We start from the raw sequence: 17935 nt of genomic DNA, 5'->3' as shown, positions 1-17935 counted from the left end.
TGGTGACTGATGCTGAGACGATGCTGAATGATACTTAGGTCTTGCTGAGTGATGATGATGTGGTGGTGTACTATTGCAAAGGCAATGCTGAGTGATACTGATGTGGTGTTGAGTGATGTTGTGGTGATGCTGTGGTGGCCGTGAGTGATGCTGTGTTGGCCGTGAGTGAGTGATGCTGTGTTGGCCGTGAGTGAGTGATGCTGTGTTGGCCGTGAGTGAGTGATGCTGTGGTGGCCGTGAGTGAGTGATGCTGTGGTGGCCGTGAGTGAGTGATGCTGTGGTGGCCGTGAGTGAGTGATGCTGTGGTGGCCGTGAGTGAGTGATGCTGTGGTGGCCGTGAGTGAGTGATGCTGTGGTGGCCGTGAGTGAGTGATGCTGTGGTGGCCGTGAGTGAGTGAGGCTGTGGTGGCCGTGAGTGAGTGATGCTGTGGTGGCCGTGAGTGAGTGAGGCTGTGGTGGCCGTGAGTGAGTGATGCTGTGGTGGCCGTGAGTGAGTGATGCTGTGTTGGCCGTGAGTGAGTGATGCTGTGTTGGCCGTGAGTGAGTGATGCTGTGTTGGCCGTGAGTGAGTGATGCTGTGTTGGCCGTGAGTGATGCTGTGGTGTTGCTGAGTGATACTGATGTGGTGTTGAGTGATGTTGTGGTGATGCTGTGGTGGCCGTGAGTGATGCTGTGGTGGCCGTGAGTGATGCTGTGGTGGCCGTGAGTGAGTGATGCTGTGTTGGCCGTGAGTGAGTGATGCTGTGTTGGCCGTGAGTGATGCTGTGGTGTTGCTGAGTGATGCTGTGGTGTTGCTGAGTGATGCTGTGGTGTTGCTGAGTGATGCTGTGGTGTTGCTGAGTGATACTGATGTGGTGTTGAGTGATGTTGTGGTGATGCTGTGGTGGCCGTGAGTGATGCTGTGGTGGCCGTGAGTGATGCTGTGTTGGCCGTGAGTGAGTGATGCTGTGTTGGCCGTGAGTGAGTGATGCTGTGTTGGCCGTGAGTGAGTGATGCTGTGTTGGCCGTGAGTGAGTGATGCTGTGTTGGCCGTGAGTGATGCTGTGGTGTTGCTGAGTGATACTGATGTGGTGTTGAGTGATGTTGTGGTGATGCTGTGGTGGCCGTGAGTGATGCTGTGGTGGCCGTGAGTGATGCTGTGGTGGCCGTGAGTGATGCTGTGGTGGCCGTGAGTGAGTGATGCTGTGTTGGCCGTGAGTGAGTGATGCTGTGTTGGCCGTGAGTGATGCTGTGGTGTTGCTGAGTGATGCTGTGGTGTTGCTGAGTGATGCTGTGGTGTTGCTGAGTGATGCTGTGGTGTTGCTGAGTGATACTGATGTGGTGTTGAGTGATGTTGTGGTGATGCTGTGGTGGCCGTGAGTGATGCTGTGGTGGCCGTGAGTGATGCTGTGTTGGCCGTGAGTGAGTGATGCTGTGTTGGCCGTGAGTGAGTGATGATGTGTTGGCCGTGAGTGAGTGATGCTGTGTTGGCCGTGAGTGAGTGATGCTGTGTTGGCCGTGAGGGATGCTGTGGTGTTGCTGAGGGATGCTGTGGTGTTGCTGAGGGATGCTGTGGTGTTGCTGAGGGATGCTGTGGTGTTGCTGAGGGATGCTGTGGTGTTGCTGAGGGATGCTGTGGTGTTGCTGAGGGATGCTGTGGTGTTGCTGAGGGATGCTGTGGTGTTGCTGAGGGATGCTGTGGTGTTGCTGAGGGATGCTGTGGTGTTGCTGAGGGATGCTGTGGTGTTGCTGAGGGATGCTGTGGTTTTGCTGAGTGATACTGATGTGGTGTTGAGTGATGTTGTGGTGATGCTGTGGTGGCTGTGAGTGATGCTGTGGTGGCCGTGAGTGAGTGATGCTGTGGTGGCCGTGAGTGAGTGATGCTGTGTTGGCCATGAGTGATGCTGTGGTGTTGCTGAGTGATACTGATGTGGTGTTGAGTGATGTTGTGGTGATGCTGTGGTGGCCGTGAGTGATGCTGTGGTGGCCGTGAGTGATGCTGTGTTGGCCGTGAGTGAGTGATGCTGTGTTGGCCGTGAGTGAGTGATGCTGTGTTGGCCGTGAGTGAGTGATGCTGTGTTGGCCGTGAGTGAGTGATGCTGTGTTGGCCGTGAGTGAGTGATGCTGTGTTGGCCGTGAGTGAGTGATGCTGTGTTGGCCGTGAGTGAGTGATGCTGTGTTGGCCGTGAGTGAGTGATGCTGTGTTGGCCGTGAGTGAGTGATGCTGTGTTGGCCGTGAGTGAGTGATGCTGTGTTGGCCGTGAGTGATGCTGTGGTGTTGCTGAGGGATGCTGTGGTGTTGCTGAGGGATGCTGTGGTGTTGCTGAGGGATGCTGTGGTGTTGCTGAGGGATGCTGTGGTGTTGCTGAGGGATGCTGTGGTGTTGCTGAGGGATGCTGTGGTGTTGCTGAGGGATGCTGTGGTGTTGCTGAGGGATGCTGTGGTGTTGCTGAGTGATACTGATGTGGTGTTGAGTGATGTTGTGGTGATGCTGTGGTGGCCGTGAGTGATGCTGTGGTGGCCGTGAGTGATGCTGTGGTGGCCGTGAGTGAGTGATGCTGTGGTGGTCGTGAGAGAGTGTGAGAGTGTGTGAGAGAGAGAGTGTGAGAGAGAGTGTGAGAGTGTGTGAGAGAGAGAGTGAGAGAGAGTGTGTGTGAGAGAGAGTGTGTGAGAGAGAGAGTGTGTGAGAGAGAGTGTGTGAGAGAGAGTGTGTGAGAGTCTGTGAGAGAGAGTCTGAGTGAGTGTGAGTGTCTGTGAGAGTGTGTCTGAGAGTGTCTGTGAGAGAGTGTCTGTGAGAGAGTGTCTGTGAGAGAGTGTCTGTGAGAGAGTGTCTGTGAGAGAGTGTCTATGAGAGAGTGTCTGTGAGAGAGTGTCTGTGAAAGTCTGTGGGAGTGTCTGAGAGTGTCTGAGAGTGTCTGAGAGTGTGTGAGAGTGTGTGAGAGTGTGTGAGAGTGTCTGAGAGAGTGTCTGAGAGAGTGTCTGTGAGAGTCTGTGGGAGAGTGTCTGTGGGAGAGTGTCTGTGGGAGAGTGTCTGTGGGAGAGTGTCTGTGGGAGAGTGTCTGTGGGAGAGTGTCTGTGGGAGAGTGTCTGTGGGAGAGTGTCTGTGGGAGAGTGTCTGTGGGAGAGTGTCTGTGATAGAGTGTCTGTGATAGAGTGTCTGTGATAGAGTGTCTGTGAGAGAGAGTCTGTGAGAGAGAGTCTGTGAGAGAGAGTCTGTGAGAGAGTCTGTGAGAGAGTGCCTGTGTGAGAGTGCCTGTGTGAGAGTGCCTGTGTGAGAGTGTTTGTGTGTGTGAGAGTCTGTCTGTGAGAGAGTGTGAGAGAGAGTGTGAGAGTGTGTGAGAGAGAGTGTGTGAGAGAGAGAGTGTGTGAGAGAGAGAGTGTGTGAGAGAGAGAGTGTGTGTGAGAGAGAGTGTGAGAGTGTGTGAGAGAGAGTGTGTGAGAGAGAGAGTGTGTGAGAGAGAGAGTGTGTGAGAGAGAGTGTGTGAGAGAGAGTGTGTGAGAGAGAGTGTGTGAGAGAGAGTGTGTGAGAGTCTGTGAGAGAGAGTCTGAGTGAGTGTGTCTGTGAGAGTGTGTCTGAGAGTGTCTGTGAGAGAGTGTCTGTGAGAGAGTGTCTGTGAGAGAGTGTCTGTGAGAGAGTGTCTGTGGGAGAGTGTCTGTGGGAGAGTGTCTGTGGGAGAGTGTCTCTGATAGAGTGTCTGTGATAGAGTGTCTCTGATAGAGTGTCTGTGATAGAGTGTCTGTGAGAGAGAGTCTGTGAGAGAGAGTCTGTGATAGAGAGTCTGTGAGAGAGCGTCTGTGAGAGAGCGTCTGTGAGAGAGCGTCTGTGAGAGAGCGTCTGTGAGAGAGCGTCTGTGAGAGAGTGTCTGTGAGAGAGTGCCTGTGAGAGAGCGTCTGTGAGAGAGCGTCTGTGAGAGAGTGCCTGTGAGAGAGTGCCTGTGAGAGAGTGCCTGTGAGAGAGTGCCTGTGTGAGAGTGTTTGTGTGTGTGAGAGTCTGTCTGTGAGAGAGTGTGAGAGAGAGTGTGAGAGTGTGTGAGAGAGAGAGTGAGAGAGAGTGTGTGTGAGAGAGAGTGTGTGAGAGAGAGAGTGTGTGAGAGAGAGTGTGTGAGAGAGTGTGTGAGAGAGAGTGTGTGAGAGAGAGTGTGTGAGAGTCTGTGAGAGAGAGTCTGAGTGAGTGTGAGTGTCTGTGAGAGTGTGTCTGAGAGTGTCTGTGAGAGAGTGTAGCTCACTGGTTAGAGGAGGCATACCCTGAAGCAGAGATCAGACCCGGGACCTGGGTTCGATTCCCGACGCGGCAGGGTCCAGAGCCCAATTGTCCACGGACTCGATAATTCTCGCTTCGGTGCCCACTCTAAGCACGAGTTCACACTATGCAGCTCTGGGCAACAAGCCTGCTTAATCTCCACAACGGCCCCCCGCGGCGGGATGCCTGGCTTTCACCTTGGGGATGCCCAGTACGGGTTATCTTACAGGGAAAAACCAGGACAGGTTCCCAATGCAAGCGCCAAGATGCCCGTAGGGTGATAGCTGCGCTCTATAAGTACATCAATCAATCAATCAATCAGAGTGTCTGTGAGAGAGTGTCTGTGAGAGAGTGTCTGTGAGAGAGTGTCTGTGAGAGAGTGTCTGTGAGAGAGTGTCTGTGAAAGTCTGTGGGAGTGTCTGAGAGTGTCTGAGAGTGTGTCTGTGAGAGTCTGTGGGAGAGTGTCTGTGGGAGAGTGTCTGTGGGAGAGTGTCTGTGGGAGAGTGTCTGTGGGAGAGTGTCTGTGGGAGAGTGTCTGTGGGAGAGTGTCTGTGGGAGAGTGTCTGTGGGAGAGTGTCTGTGGGAGAGTGTCTGTGGGAGAGTGTCTGTGGGAGAGTGTCTGTGGGAGAGTGTCTGTGGGAGAGTGTCTGTGGGAGAGGATCTGTGATAGAGTGTCTGTGATAGAGTGTCTGTGAGAGAGAGTCTGTGAGAGAGAGTCTGTGAGAGAGAGTCTGTGAGAGAGAGTCTGTGAGAGAGAGTCTGAGTGAGTGAGAGTGTCTGTGAGAGTGTCTGTGAGAGAGTGTCTGTGAGAGAGTGTCTGTGAGAGAGTGTCTGTGAGAGAGTGTCTGTGAGAGAGTGTCTGTGAGAGAGTGTCTGTGAGAGAGTGTCTGTGGGAGAGTGTCTGTGGGAGAGTGTCTGTGGGAGAGTGTCTGTGGGAGAGTGTCTGTGAGAGAGTGTCCGTGAGAGAGTGTCCGTGAGAGAGTGTCCGTGAGAGAGTGTCTGTGAGAGAGTGTCTGTGAGAGAGTGTCTGTGAGAGAGTGTCTGTGAGAGAGTGTCTGTGAGAGAGTGTCTGTGAGAGAGTGTCTGTGAGAGTGTCTGTGAGAGAGTGTCTGTGAGAGAGTGTCTGTGAGAGTGTGTCTGTGAGAGTGTCTGTGAGAGTGTCTGTGAGAGTGTGTCTGTGAGAGTGTGTCTGTGAGAGTGTGTCTGTGAAAGAGTGTCTGTGTGAGAGTGTCTGAGAGAGTGTCTGTGAGAGAGTGTCTGTGAGAGAGAGTGTCTTTGAGAGAGTGTCTGTGGGAGAGTGTCTGTGGGAGAGTGTCTGTGAGAGAGTGTCTGTGAGAGAGTGTCTGTGAGAGAGTGTGTGTGTGAGAGTGGCTGTGAGAGAGTGTGAGAGAGAGTGTGAGAGAGTGTGTGTGAGAGAGAGTCAGAGAGAGGGTGTGAGAGAGAGGGTGTGAGAGAGTGTGTGTGAGAGAGAGTGTGTGAGAGAGAGTGTGTGAGAGAGAGTGTGTGAGAGAGAGTCAGAGAGAGGGTGTGAGAGAGAGGGTGTGAGAGAGGGTGTGAGAGAGTGTGTGAGAGAGAGTGTGTGAGAGAGAGTCTGTGAGAGAGAGTCTGTGAGAGAGAGTCTGAGTGAGTGTGAGTGTCTGTGAGAGAGTGTGTCTGAGAGTGTCTGTGAGAGAGTGTCTGTGAGAGAGTGTCTGTGAGAGAGTGTCTGTGAGAGAGTGTGTGAGAGTGTCTGAGAGAGTGTCTGAGAGAGTGTCTGTGGGAGAGTGTCTGTGGGAGAGTGTCTGTGGGAGAGTGTCTGTGGGAGAGTGTCTGTGGGAGAGTGTCTGTGGGAGAGTGTCTGTGGGAGAGTGTCTGTGGGAGAGTGTCTGTGGGAGAGTGTCTGTGGGAGAGTGTCTGTGGGAGAGTGTCTGTGAGAGAGTGTGTGTGTGTGTGTGTGTGAGAGTCTGTCTGTGAGAGAGTGTGAGAGAGAGTGTGAGAGAGTGTGTGAGAGAGTGTGTGTGAGAGAGAGTGTGTGAGAGAGAGTGTGTGAGAGAGAGTCTGAGAGAGAGTGTGTGAGAGAGTGTGTGAGAGAGAGTCTGTGAGAGAGAGTCTGTGAGAGAGTCTGTGAGAGAGAGTCTGTGAGAGAGAGTCTGAGTGAGTGTGAGTGTCTGTGAGAGAGTGTGTCTGAGAGTGTCTGTGAGAGAGTGTCTGTGAGAGAGTGTCTGTGAGAGAGTGTCTGTGAGAGTCTGTGGGAGTGTGTGAGAGAGTCTGTGAGAGAGTGTCTGTGAGAGAGTGTCTGTGAGAGAGTGTCTGTGGGAGAGGGTCTGTGATAGAGTGTCTGTGATAGAGTGTCTGTGATAGAGTGTCTGTGATAGAGTGTCTGTGATAGAGTGTCTGTGATAGAGTGTCTGTGATAGAGTGTCTGTACTAGAGTGTGCGAGAGAGAGTCTGTGAGAGAGAGTCTGTGAGAGAGTGTGAGAGAGAGTCGATGAGAGAGTCTGTGAGAGTGTGAGAGAGTCTCTGTGAGAATCTGTGAGTGTCTGTGAGAATCTGTGAGAGTGTCTGTGAGAATCTGTGAGAGTGTCTGTGAGAATCTGTGAGAGTGTCTGTGAGAATCTGTGAGAGTGTCTGTGAGAATCTGTGAGAGTGTCTGTGAGAGTCTGTGAGAGAGTGAGAGTCTGTGAGAGAGTGTCCGTGAGAGTCTGTGAGAGAGTGAGAGTCTGTGAGAGAGTCTGTGTGAGAGAGTGTGTGAGAGAGAGTCTTTGAGAGAGTGTCTGTGAGAGTGTCTGTGAGAGAGAGTCTGTGAGAGAGAGTCTGTGAGAGAGTGAGGTAGAGTGGTAGAAGAGAGGTAGAGTAGAGGTAGAGGGGTAGAGGAGAGGTAGGGATATATAGGCAAATGAAAAGGAATGTGAAAGAAAGCTCTCCTATCTTGAAAGCTGATTACAAGCATCACCTGAGAAACGCGCGAAACTTTCAAACCACGGAGTCGTTTTAAAGTTTTGCCGCGTTTCTCAGGAGATGCGTGTAAACACGAATAACCTGATTCATTTAACAGTTGGCTCCGCCCAGGATTGCTTAGTAACACAAATGACAAGGAAGCTATTGACTTCAGGAATGTGAAAGAAAGCTCTGGTATCTTGAAAGTTGATGACCCATGACGAGAGAGTAAAGCCATATGGCGCCTCTGTTCGCAAGCGCGTGCCCGCGAGCGTAACTGCAAGCTCTATGCCACAGTGGTAGCATTTTCTGAAGCCCTTACTAAATGTCTCGCTAGAGCAGCGCATGCGCTGGCTCAGGCGAGTCCTAAAAAATAAGTTGCTACCTAAAGACTCATACCCACCCTAAACCCTAAAAAGATATTAGCAGCGAAAAACCTATACACGGTATAAGCTCTAATAAATCCCTAAGCACTCATAAATGCGTACCCACCCTAAACCCTAAAAATTACCATCTCAAGAAAAAAACAACACCCACCCTAAACCCTAGCAACGCCCCCTAACATGTGTACATATAATACACTTACCTTTATACTTACATTTTGCGTGGCAATCGCATACTTTTTAAAAGCAGGTCGGGGTAAAAAACTGTGTTGTAAAGGCATGCGTGGTAAAGACGCATGCATTGTTAAGCTTTTGTTTTAATTGCATGCATGGTTCAGACCTCGTAATTGCTGTTGCCCTTCGGCACCTACTGAATGGCTTCTTTATCTTCCATTACTCTCAGATGTACCAACACTTCTACAAGGGCCTGTTTATTCTCCCATCATCTTTAGCATTCTTTCCCTTTACTCATTTCTACTGGCTATGTGTTCGTTGAGTTCGCTCTTAACTTTCTTGTGTGGTTAGTATAATTATGTTGATGGATAACTTTGTTACAAACACTCTTATTGTTCGAGTCACCATGTATTGTTATGGTAGTATGATATAACCACGCATGCCTTAACAACGCGGTCTGAACCACAACCGGGACTTTGCCACTCATGCCTTTACAACGAATTTTAATGTAAAGGCATGATTGGAAAAAGGGATATCGTTGGTAAAGTGCATACCCCAGCCCCCTGCCCTGCGCCCTAAAAGCTGAGACTCCAGCCCTGCAATCCACCCAGACCACGCCCTAAAAACTACCTCGACTCCCCACCTGTGAGCCCTAAAAGCAGACAGCCAGCACTAACACCTACACCAACCCCAGTCCCCCTGCCCTGAGAACTAAAGCTTACTCCCAACACTGAAAACTGCCCCTTCCCCACCCTGAGTACTAAAATCCAGCCCTCAGCCCTAAAAACTACCTCAACCCCCCCTGGGCCCTAAAACCCAGCTCCTGTCCAAAAAACTACCCCGACCCCAGCCACCCTGAGCCGTAAAACTAATGCCCTGCCCTGAAAATTGCCCCTTCCCCTCTGCCCTGAACCCTAAAACCTGGCCCCCAGCCCTAAAAACTACCCCGGCCCCCACTCTGAGCCCTAAAACAGGCACACAGGCCTAAAAACGACCCCTCCCCCAAAGCCCAGTTCCACAGTCCCTACTCTACAGATCCTTCCTGTTTCTCTCAATGTGGATCAGGCAAGCGTTGTTCCGCTTGCATTGAAACGGCACTCATGGCTCAGCCCGCGTTGTAAATGCCGTTTCCTGTATAGTATATGGAACTTGTTTTGATATCTGTACACATGCTCATTTATATAGTGCTCTTCAAATATTCACCAAAAGAAGAAACCCAAGTCTAACTTTATCAATCATTTTTTCAAACATACTTTACCTATGAGATCTGCTGTCCCAGTGCCCAAGTTCTCGCCTCGAATGGTAACCTTTGTCCATGAAATGCCCTCGTTGGGGGAGATGCCAGTCACCAGTGGGGGTAGCCGGCCACGAGACATGGCAGTTGTCATAATTTTCTGTTTTCCAATCCCTTAACCAATCTGTGATTTTAAAAAATTAACAGAGATATGACAACATAAATTACAACTGAAGACATAACAGGCCAGAACAATAAAAACTGAGCTTCCAACATTAAATATACTAGGAGGTAAGACAACAAGCAATGTATACCAGAATCGGTCAAATTCATAAGAAATATTAGGAAACAGCTAGCAGTATAAGGATATGTCATACATAAAACATACATTACTTACATAAATAATCTGTTAGTATCTGTAAGCCAGAGACGAGGGCAGCATATAGAACAAACACAGGAGGTACATAAATGATCTCAGAGTATCTGCAAACTAGAGAACAGAGCAGCAAAAGGATTGACTGCAGATTAGGAAGTAGGTATAAATCACAGAAAGCCTGGATGGCTGCAGGCTTTAAGGGCAGGAAGAATGCATAGGTGGCTCGGGTGATCCCTAGGGCTCATGATTTATGGGATTATATCCTAAAAAGATTTTGGACTAGGGATCAGCTATGATGAAAGCATAAAGTATTTAGTGGTTGGTTGTAGTGTGTGGCAGGGTCAAACTCAAAGAGGATCTAAAGAGGGTAGGAGAAAAGTAGTTGTGGTGCTAAGGAAGCTGCATAGACGGTAGGATTGGAGGCATTTACAGGGACGTGGACAGTTGACAAGCCTCACAGGTTATGGGCTGCGAGTGAAAGGGAGTAGTTTGGGTGCAACGCATTGAGAAAATTCTAAAATGTGTGGAATACTTAACGTAATCTCAGCCTCTGGACAGCATTCCAACCGAATTGTTTTGCTAACCGTTCCAGCAACACCAGAAACTGACCTTACGCAAAACAGCATTGGTACTCTCCAAAAAGAAATAGCCCAGCCCAAACTGTAACCTTACATCCTTCCCATTCCCATGTGAACTGGAACAAAAGCACCCCACGACCAGGATGTGCCTTGTTGGGCCTCCTCAGTGAATTGCAGTTTAATTACTGTGGAGCAGAGAGCACGACACCCACATCTGGGCATACTCGTCACATTTACAATGGAAGTAGGCTTTGCAACTTAGTGCTCTAGTCATAGTAGAAATAAAAAGAATATAGTGCTGCAGTCCAGATGTATTAAGCTTTTGGCTCTTCAGGGGTGTGGCTTCGTCGCGTAGCAGAATGGCCGCATAGAGTGCTAGCTCTGCCGGCCGAGCACAGAATCCTTTACAAATATATGCCTCAGGAACCCATCCAGCTACGACGAGGAGCACGATCGCTGCAGCACACAGTAGCTAACCCATTCATCCGGGGAGAAGCGATTACCTTTGTTTGCAGGCGCCCTGGGACTGCGTGTACTGGGTGCGGCCTGCTGAGACTTGAGGACGGCTCGGGCACGGTGGTGCACCGGGGCATAACAGCGGAACTCCGTGGCATAATCACCACAGTTGAAGCGGACACGACCAGTGGACGTCGAAGGCGCCATACCAGTGGCTGATCCCCCACGGCAGATCCCCCGCGGCCGGCAGCGAGCAGAAACTAACCCTGGGCGTAGTTTGCGAAGTAGCGCTACGTGTAGCTACGCGAAGTGCACTTCGCGAGCTACACAAACTGCGTAGTGCACTGTGCAAAATGCTGTTCGCACTGATTGCACAGTGCCGGATGCTTGTCTGCACTGTGCAATCAGTGCAAACTGCATCTTGCACAGTTCAAGCGGTCGTTTTCTGCCGCTCGAGTAGATTACTACACGTGCGGCAGCTTTCTCAACGCGGACTGGTAGTTTCTCATCACGAGCAGTCGCGAGCATACGCGACCACTCGCAATGAGAAACCTGACCTCCCCGCGTTGAGAAGCTCGCCGAGAGGTTTCTTTTCCACGCTCGCGATCGGCAACTTGATGTTGCTGTTCACGAACGAGGAAAAAGTCTCGCCGGGATGTCATTTTGTTTGCTCGCGGTCGCCAACTTGACGTGGAGGACCGCGAGCAAGCAAAAAATGACCGCTGCACTATGCTATGCGTGTTTGCACTGAGCTACGTGCAATTCGCGTAGTGCGAAGTAGCGCAAACTATGCGAGGATAGTGTAGTGCTTTGCCCAGGCTTAGCAGAAACCCGGCGTCTGGAGGTGCTCCACAGCCGCGGAAGACCCGGCCCCGGCAGTCGAGGTAGGAGCACTGCACGGGCTCTGGGAGAGCGGGACACAGCGCCTGTGAACCCGTAGGGCGCCGGGCACGCCGCGGGGGTGCCGGCGGTGAAGACGCAGCCAAGTTGGACGAACCCTGCACAGGGCTTATCACCAAAGACTGTGCACACTCCCAGGCAGCCGAGGAGGCAAAGTGCAACACAACTGCACCGCCTGGGGGGCGATCAGAAGATATCTCCCTGATCCCCGCGCAGAGGAGGGCTGGCTACGAATAACATGACCTACACTTTGGAGGGGGTTGCACAGTCAGGGCCCACATAATCACTGCGCAATGTGCGCAATCAAAGTATAGCTGGAAGCCACGAAAGCGACAGCGCCACAATTAATGCGTTACCAGACTGGGCGATGAGGCCACAAGCAGCCATTTTGCCGAATCTTCAGGCACCTGGCGCAGCAAGGAGTCCCCCCCCCCCCTCCCACCTCCACAGACATTACTGGACAGTATCTGGTGCAGCACGGAGTCCCCCCTACCTCCAAGGACACCGCCAGACAGACTGTCGAGCAGTGCAGGAGGGTAGCGTGCCGGCTACAAATAACGCAACCTTTACTTTGGAGGGGCTGCACAGTTAGGGCACACATAACAACTGTGCCAACTAAGCAATCAAAGCACAGCTTGGGGCCACAAAGGCAACAGGGCCATAATCAGCACACTACAAGGCTGAGGGTGAGGCCACAGGCGACCATTTTACCGAGTCTTTAGGCACCTGGCGCCGCACGGAGTTTCTCCCCTCCCCCCACTTCCCGGCATCCACGGACAGCACCGGACAGCCTATCGGGCAGCACGTGAGGGAAGTCGACACCCGGCACATACTTGGGAAGGAACAGAACGACCATTGACCCCCGCGATCAGGTCGAACAAAAGCAAGCTCTGCTTCCTTAGTTATGGGGCATTTCATCACGCACCAGCCATCCTCCATTCCCCTCTCTCCCGCCTCGGGGACCCACTGGCAGTAGCAACTCTTTCACAACATGGGGAAACCAGAAGGACATCAGTCGAAACTCCCCTTCGTCAAAAAGCATGCCGCAAAACAGTCGGAATCCGAAGATAATGCAGCAACCGCTTCTCACCCTCCGGAAGAGCCTGGACACCAAGACCTACACCTCAAAGAGATCATGTTAGAGGTCCAATCCAGCCTGAAAACCATTGGTGCTAAACTGGACCTCCTCACGACACGCCTGGACAAAGTGAAGACTAGGGTGGACGCACATGACTGTCCACCCACCCACCCCCCCCACCCCCGGGCATCCACGGACCATCTAGACCATCTAGAAACAAGAGGGAGCAAATCAGACGATGCTCAGGCCACCACATCTGAACACCTTCTGTTAATGGACAAAGTCCTAGATCTCATAAAACAGAAGAATGAGGATCTTGAAGCTCGCTCGAGAAGAAACACTCTCCGCATTATTGGAATACCAGAACCGACAGCTATTTCACGTATGGGGACTTTGAGGAAGCAATATTGTGTGACCTTTTAGGACCAGAGCTGTCCCCAGTCTTCGTTATTGAGCGAGCACACAGGACACTGAGACCGTGTCCGACCCCGGGGGCGCCACCTCGGCCAATAGTAGCCCAGCTGCTGAACTACAAAGACCGGGATGTAGTTCTCCGCGCAGCCAGGGAACAGGGCCCAATCCAGCACAGGGGGGACCGCATAACCTTCTTCCCTGACTTTACCATGGCAGTACAAGCAGACAGACTTGAGTTCCAGCCGGCCAAACGATTGCTGCAGCAATCAAACCTGAAATATGCTATGCTGTATCCAGCTAAACTGCGCATAGTGCAAGGGGGGATATGCACCATTTCACAGACATGAAACAGGCCCTCAAGTTTGCCAGGAAGCAGGTACAGTCCAGGCCAGAGCAAGGCACACCCTTGCATGCTAATTCGGACGCTCGGCTGAGTGATAATGACTAATATTTTTGGCACCAAATGAACTTCCTTATGTGTAAGCGGACATTGTCCGGTATGGGAGGACACGCACCCCTTAAGTCACTGTTAATTACTAGCTCTACTCTATATATGGTTAAAATACTGTTTATTTACAAGTTACCCAGAGGGCTCCCATAGTCCACTGCATTTGGGCTCCGTACTTTATGGGCTTCCAAACCTGTATATCTACGCTGGGCCACCCAGCCTTCACTGGCGGGTTAGTACACGCCGCGCCACCACTACTCCCAGGGATGATTCCCAAAGGTTCAAGATGTGGGGAAGGGGGGTCTTTCTCAACCTGATTGAGGGGGTTGCACTGGGAGGTGGGAGGAGGCATGGGACGTTTATTGTTAATGATTTTGAAGTTATGTTGGCATTCCACGATACGGCTGGCACGTTTCTTTGAATTTACATAAGTTACACCAGATACTGTGTGCACTCACACATCTGAAGCGACATTCTACACATCGGAAACTACCCGATCTTACAGCCCATCACAAACCCTAAATATATGCATGGGTAGCCCGGCCTCAGTAAAGCTTATAACATGGAATGTCAGGGGCCTTATCGACAACAAGAAAATCCGCTTAGTGCACGCCAATCTGCACAGGCATCAGATTGACATCTGCTTTCTCCAAGAGACCCACTTGATGAGCCGGGCTTTCCCTCCACTGCTCACGAGGGGGTGGGGCACCACTTATTCAGCCACGTACTCCAACTACGCTAGAGGCACATGTATCCTCATCCGTAAAGGCCTAGCCTGGATCACAAAGCAGTCTATCAGCGACATCGAGGGGCACTACCTTATTCTGTCAGGTACACTCAATAATCACCTGATCACACTCTCCACAATCTATGGCCCTAATGGGGACGACCCAGACTTTTATTTAGTAAGGTCTGGCACGTGATCTCAGGCACTGGCTCACAGACAACGATTTGGTGTGGGGACTACAATGTCCCGCTCATAGACCCTATGGACAGTGAGGGCAGCTCCAGGCGCCCACATCCACAAGCTGCCCACATCTTGAATACTAATATAGAAGACAATCACTTTGTGGACATCTGGAGGCAAACCCACCCCAATACCCGTGCGGGCACATGTTTCTCTTTGCAACACAGAGCGTGGTCCAGGATAGATTATTGGTTGATAACTAGAGATCTTCTCCTATGGCAACCGGAGATCCCTCACCTACCACACACACTCTCAAACTACGCTCCCGTCTGACTGACCATACACCCCCCAGGCAACCCCCCACCACCCGAGAGCGTTGACTTGGCGTCTGCCTTCCGGAGCACTAAGGGACTCCGCCTTTAAAGAAGAGATCCGCACGGCAATTCAAACCTATTTTGACCAAAACACGGGCTCAGTTAGCTCACCTGCTACTCTTTGGGATGCCTTTAAGGTAGTGATCCGGGGCGAATGCCTAGCCAAACAACATGGAGTTTTGAAATCCATTCGCACAACGCTAAAGTCGTTCGAGAAAGATATATCGGCACTCGAGGCTCAATTCCACAGCTCTGGTGATGCCGCTGTTCTGGCAGATATATGCGAGAAGCTATCAGAGTACCAAGAAGAGGCTTTTAGGGAAACCCTGTTTCTGGGCAGGAGACCCAAGTACGCAGATACGGGAAGGGGCCGATCGCCCTGGCAAAATACTGGCCCGACTGCTCCTAAAACCGCACGCCACGTCATCCATCGCCGATCTGTTAGACTCGGAGGGCCAGAGACACTCGTCCATAGCGAAATTGATGCAGATTATGGTAGACTTCTATGCGAAGCTGTACTCCGCTGCTCAGGCTACCGCCCCTCCTGACCTACAAGCATACTTAGACAACATTGAATTGACATGGCTATCAAATGCGGATAGGGAATTCCTGGACTCCCCGATTACCATAGAAGAGATACAGCAGGCAATTGCCAGACTCTTCCAGGACAAGGCCCCGGGATTGGATGGGCTGCCGGCTCCTTTCTATAAAGAGTACTGCAACATTTTGGCACCCAAGCTCTTGGACATCTACCCTGACGCCCTGGAGGTAGACCAGCTTCCCTCCTCAATGTGAGAGGCCGTAATATTTACACTTCTTAAGCCACACAAACCTGCCCATAGTTGTGACTCCTATAGGCCGCTATCTCTCATCAACATAGACAACAAAATCTTTGCCGAAGTCTTTAGCTAATAGACTCAAACTCCTACTAACGGTGATGATCAGACCCGACCAATCGGGATTTATACCAGGTCAATCGACGTCGCACAATCTCCGGACCATGTTCTTGGTGATGCCCTACCTAAGCCCCCACCTTCTGGCTGTGGCGGCATTGCTCGACACCACTTAAGCGTGGGGCACCACTTATTCAGCCACGTACTCCAACTATGCTAGAGGCACATGTATCTTCATCCGTAAAGGCCTAGCCTGGATCACAAAGCAGTCTATCAGCGACATCGAGGGGCACTACCTTATTCTGTCAGGTACACTCGATAATCACCAGATCACACTCTCCACAATCTATGGCCCTAATGGGGACGACCCGAACTTTTATTTAGTAAGGTCTGGCACGTGATCTCAGGCACTGGCTCACAGACAACGATTTGGTGTGGGGACTACAATGTCCCGCTCATAGACCCGATGGACAGTGAGGGCAGCGCCAGGCACCCACATCCACAAGCTGCCCGCATCTTGAATACTAATATAGAAGACAATCACTCTGTGGATATCTGGAGGCACACCCACCCCAATACCCGTGCGGGCACATGTTTCTCCTTGCAACACAGAGCGTGGTCCAGGATAGATTATTGGTTGATAACTAGAGATCTTCTCCTATGGCAACCGGTGGTCACTCACCTACCACAGACCCTCTCAAACTACGCCCCCGTCTGGCTGACCATACACCTCCCGGGCAACCCCCCACCACCCGAGAGCGTTGACTTGGCGTCTGCCCCCCGGAGCACTAAAGGACTCCGCCTTTAAAGAAGCGATCCGCACGGCAATTCAAACCTATTTTGACCAAAACACGGGCTCAGTTAGCTCACCTGCTACTCATTGGGATGCCTTTAAGGTAGTGATCTGGAGTGAATGCCTAGCCAAACAACATGGAGTTTTGAAATCCATTCACACTATGCTAAAGTCGTTCGAGAAAGATATATCTGCACTCGAGGCTCGATTCCACAGCTCTGGTGATGCCGCCGTTCTGGCAGGTATACGCGAGAAGCTATCCGAGTACCAAGAAGAGGCTTTTAGGGAAACCCTGTTTCTGGGCAGGAGACCCAAGTACGCAGATCCGGGAAGGGGCCAATCGCCCTGACAAAATGCTGGCCCGACTGCTCCAAAAACCGCACGCCACGTCATCCGTCGCCGATCTGTTGGACTCAGAGGGCCAGAGACACTCCTCCATAACGTAATTGATGCAGATTATGGTAGACTTCTATGCGAAACTGTACTCCGCTGCTCAGGCTACCGCCCCTCCCGACCTACAAGCATACTTAGACAACATTGAATTGACATGGCTATCAAACGTGGATAGGGAATTCCTGGACTCCCCGATTACCATAGAAGAGATACAGCAGGCAATTGCCAGACTCTTCCAGGACAAGGCCCCGGGGTTGGATGAGCTGCCGGCACCTTTCTATAAAGAGTACTGCGACATTTTGGCACCCAAGCTCTTGGACATCTACCCTGACGCCCTGGAGGTAAGGCCAGCTTCCCTCCTCAATGCGAGAGGCCGTAATATTTACACCTCTTAAGCAACACAAACCTGCCAATAGTTGTGACTCCTATAGGCCGCTATCTCTCATCAACATCGACAACAAAATCGTTGCCAAAGTCTTTAGCTAATAGACTCAAACTCCTACTAACGGTGATGATCAGACCCAACCAATCGGGATTTATACCAGGTCGATCGACGTCGCACAATCTCCGGACCATGTTCTCGGTGATGCCCTACCTAAGCCCCCACCTTCTGGCTGTGGCGGCATTGCTCGACACCACTTAAGCGTTTGATACGCTGGAATGAAAGTACATGTTCCCACTGCTTGGAAGGATGGGTTTGGGCAACGTTTTTCTCACGCAGATCCGTCTATTATACATCCTACCCACCGCCCGCATACGTCTGAATGGCCAAACATCAGACCCCTTCCCAGTCTGTAGAGGCAGGGGTGCCGGTTATCCTCTTTACTTTTCGCTATTGCAATGGAACCTCTAGCTGCACAAATCTGGCAGCACCATGCGGATCGCAGACTGGGCATCACCCGAGGGCTGGTTATGTCCCTCTATGCGGACGATGTTACCTTGTGTGTAGAACGCCCGGAACGAAACCTTTCACCACTCATTCGGGAAATCATACGATTCTGTGGCATATCTGGGGTCCAGATCAACTAGGCCAAGTCCATGCTTCTCCCCATAACTGAGGCGACGGTCCCTTTTCCGGTGGAGTACCCGCTCCAGTGGGCGAGCGGCTACATCATATACCTGGGAATATACATATGCAACAATACAGAGGAAATATGGAGGGCTAATCTGGCCAGTGTAATGACTTGGCAAGAAGAGCGCACCCCTATCCTATATGGATCAAACTCCCGCTATCCCTGGTGGGGCGGATCGCCATCGCAAAGATGATGGTACTCCCAAAGTTCTTCTACATGTTTAATAAAATCCCCATGCCAATCCCACAAGTCTTTTCTAACAGACTCCGATCTAATCTCATAACATTAATCTGGCCGGGAAACAACCCTGTGTTAAATATGAACTC

General features: G+C 51.3%; 1 protein-coding gene across 6 annotated transcripts in view; it reads right to left on the bottom strand.

Annotated features, from left to right (window-relative positions):
• Positions 1–17935, bottom strand: part of EXOC2 (exocyst complex component 2) — a 1204847-nt gene that overhangs the window by 938038 nt on the left and 248874 nt on the right. For all 6 annotated transcript variants that reach the window (XM_085607146.1, XM_085607144.1, XM_085607148.1 and 3 more), the window contains one exon: positions 8951–9110. In XM_085607146.1, coding sequence (XP_085463272.1) covers positions 8951–9080 — 130 coding nt within the window. In that variant the 5' untranslated portion in view covers positions 9081–9110. The remainder of the gene's footprint in view (positions 1–8950; positions 9111–17935) is intronic.

The sequence above is a fragment of the Triturus cristatus genome, chromosome 5_2, assembly GCF_964204655.1.
Source record: "Triturus cristatus chromosome 5_2, aTriCri1.1, whole genome shotgun sequence".
NCBI lineage: Eukaryota > Metazoa > Chordata > Amphibia > Caudata > Salamandridae > Triturus > Triturus cristatus.
The sequence above is the reverse complement of the archived record's forward strand: the minus strand, read 5'-3'. Positions and strand labels throughout refer to the sequence as shown.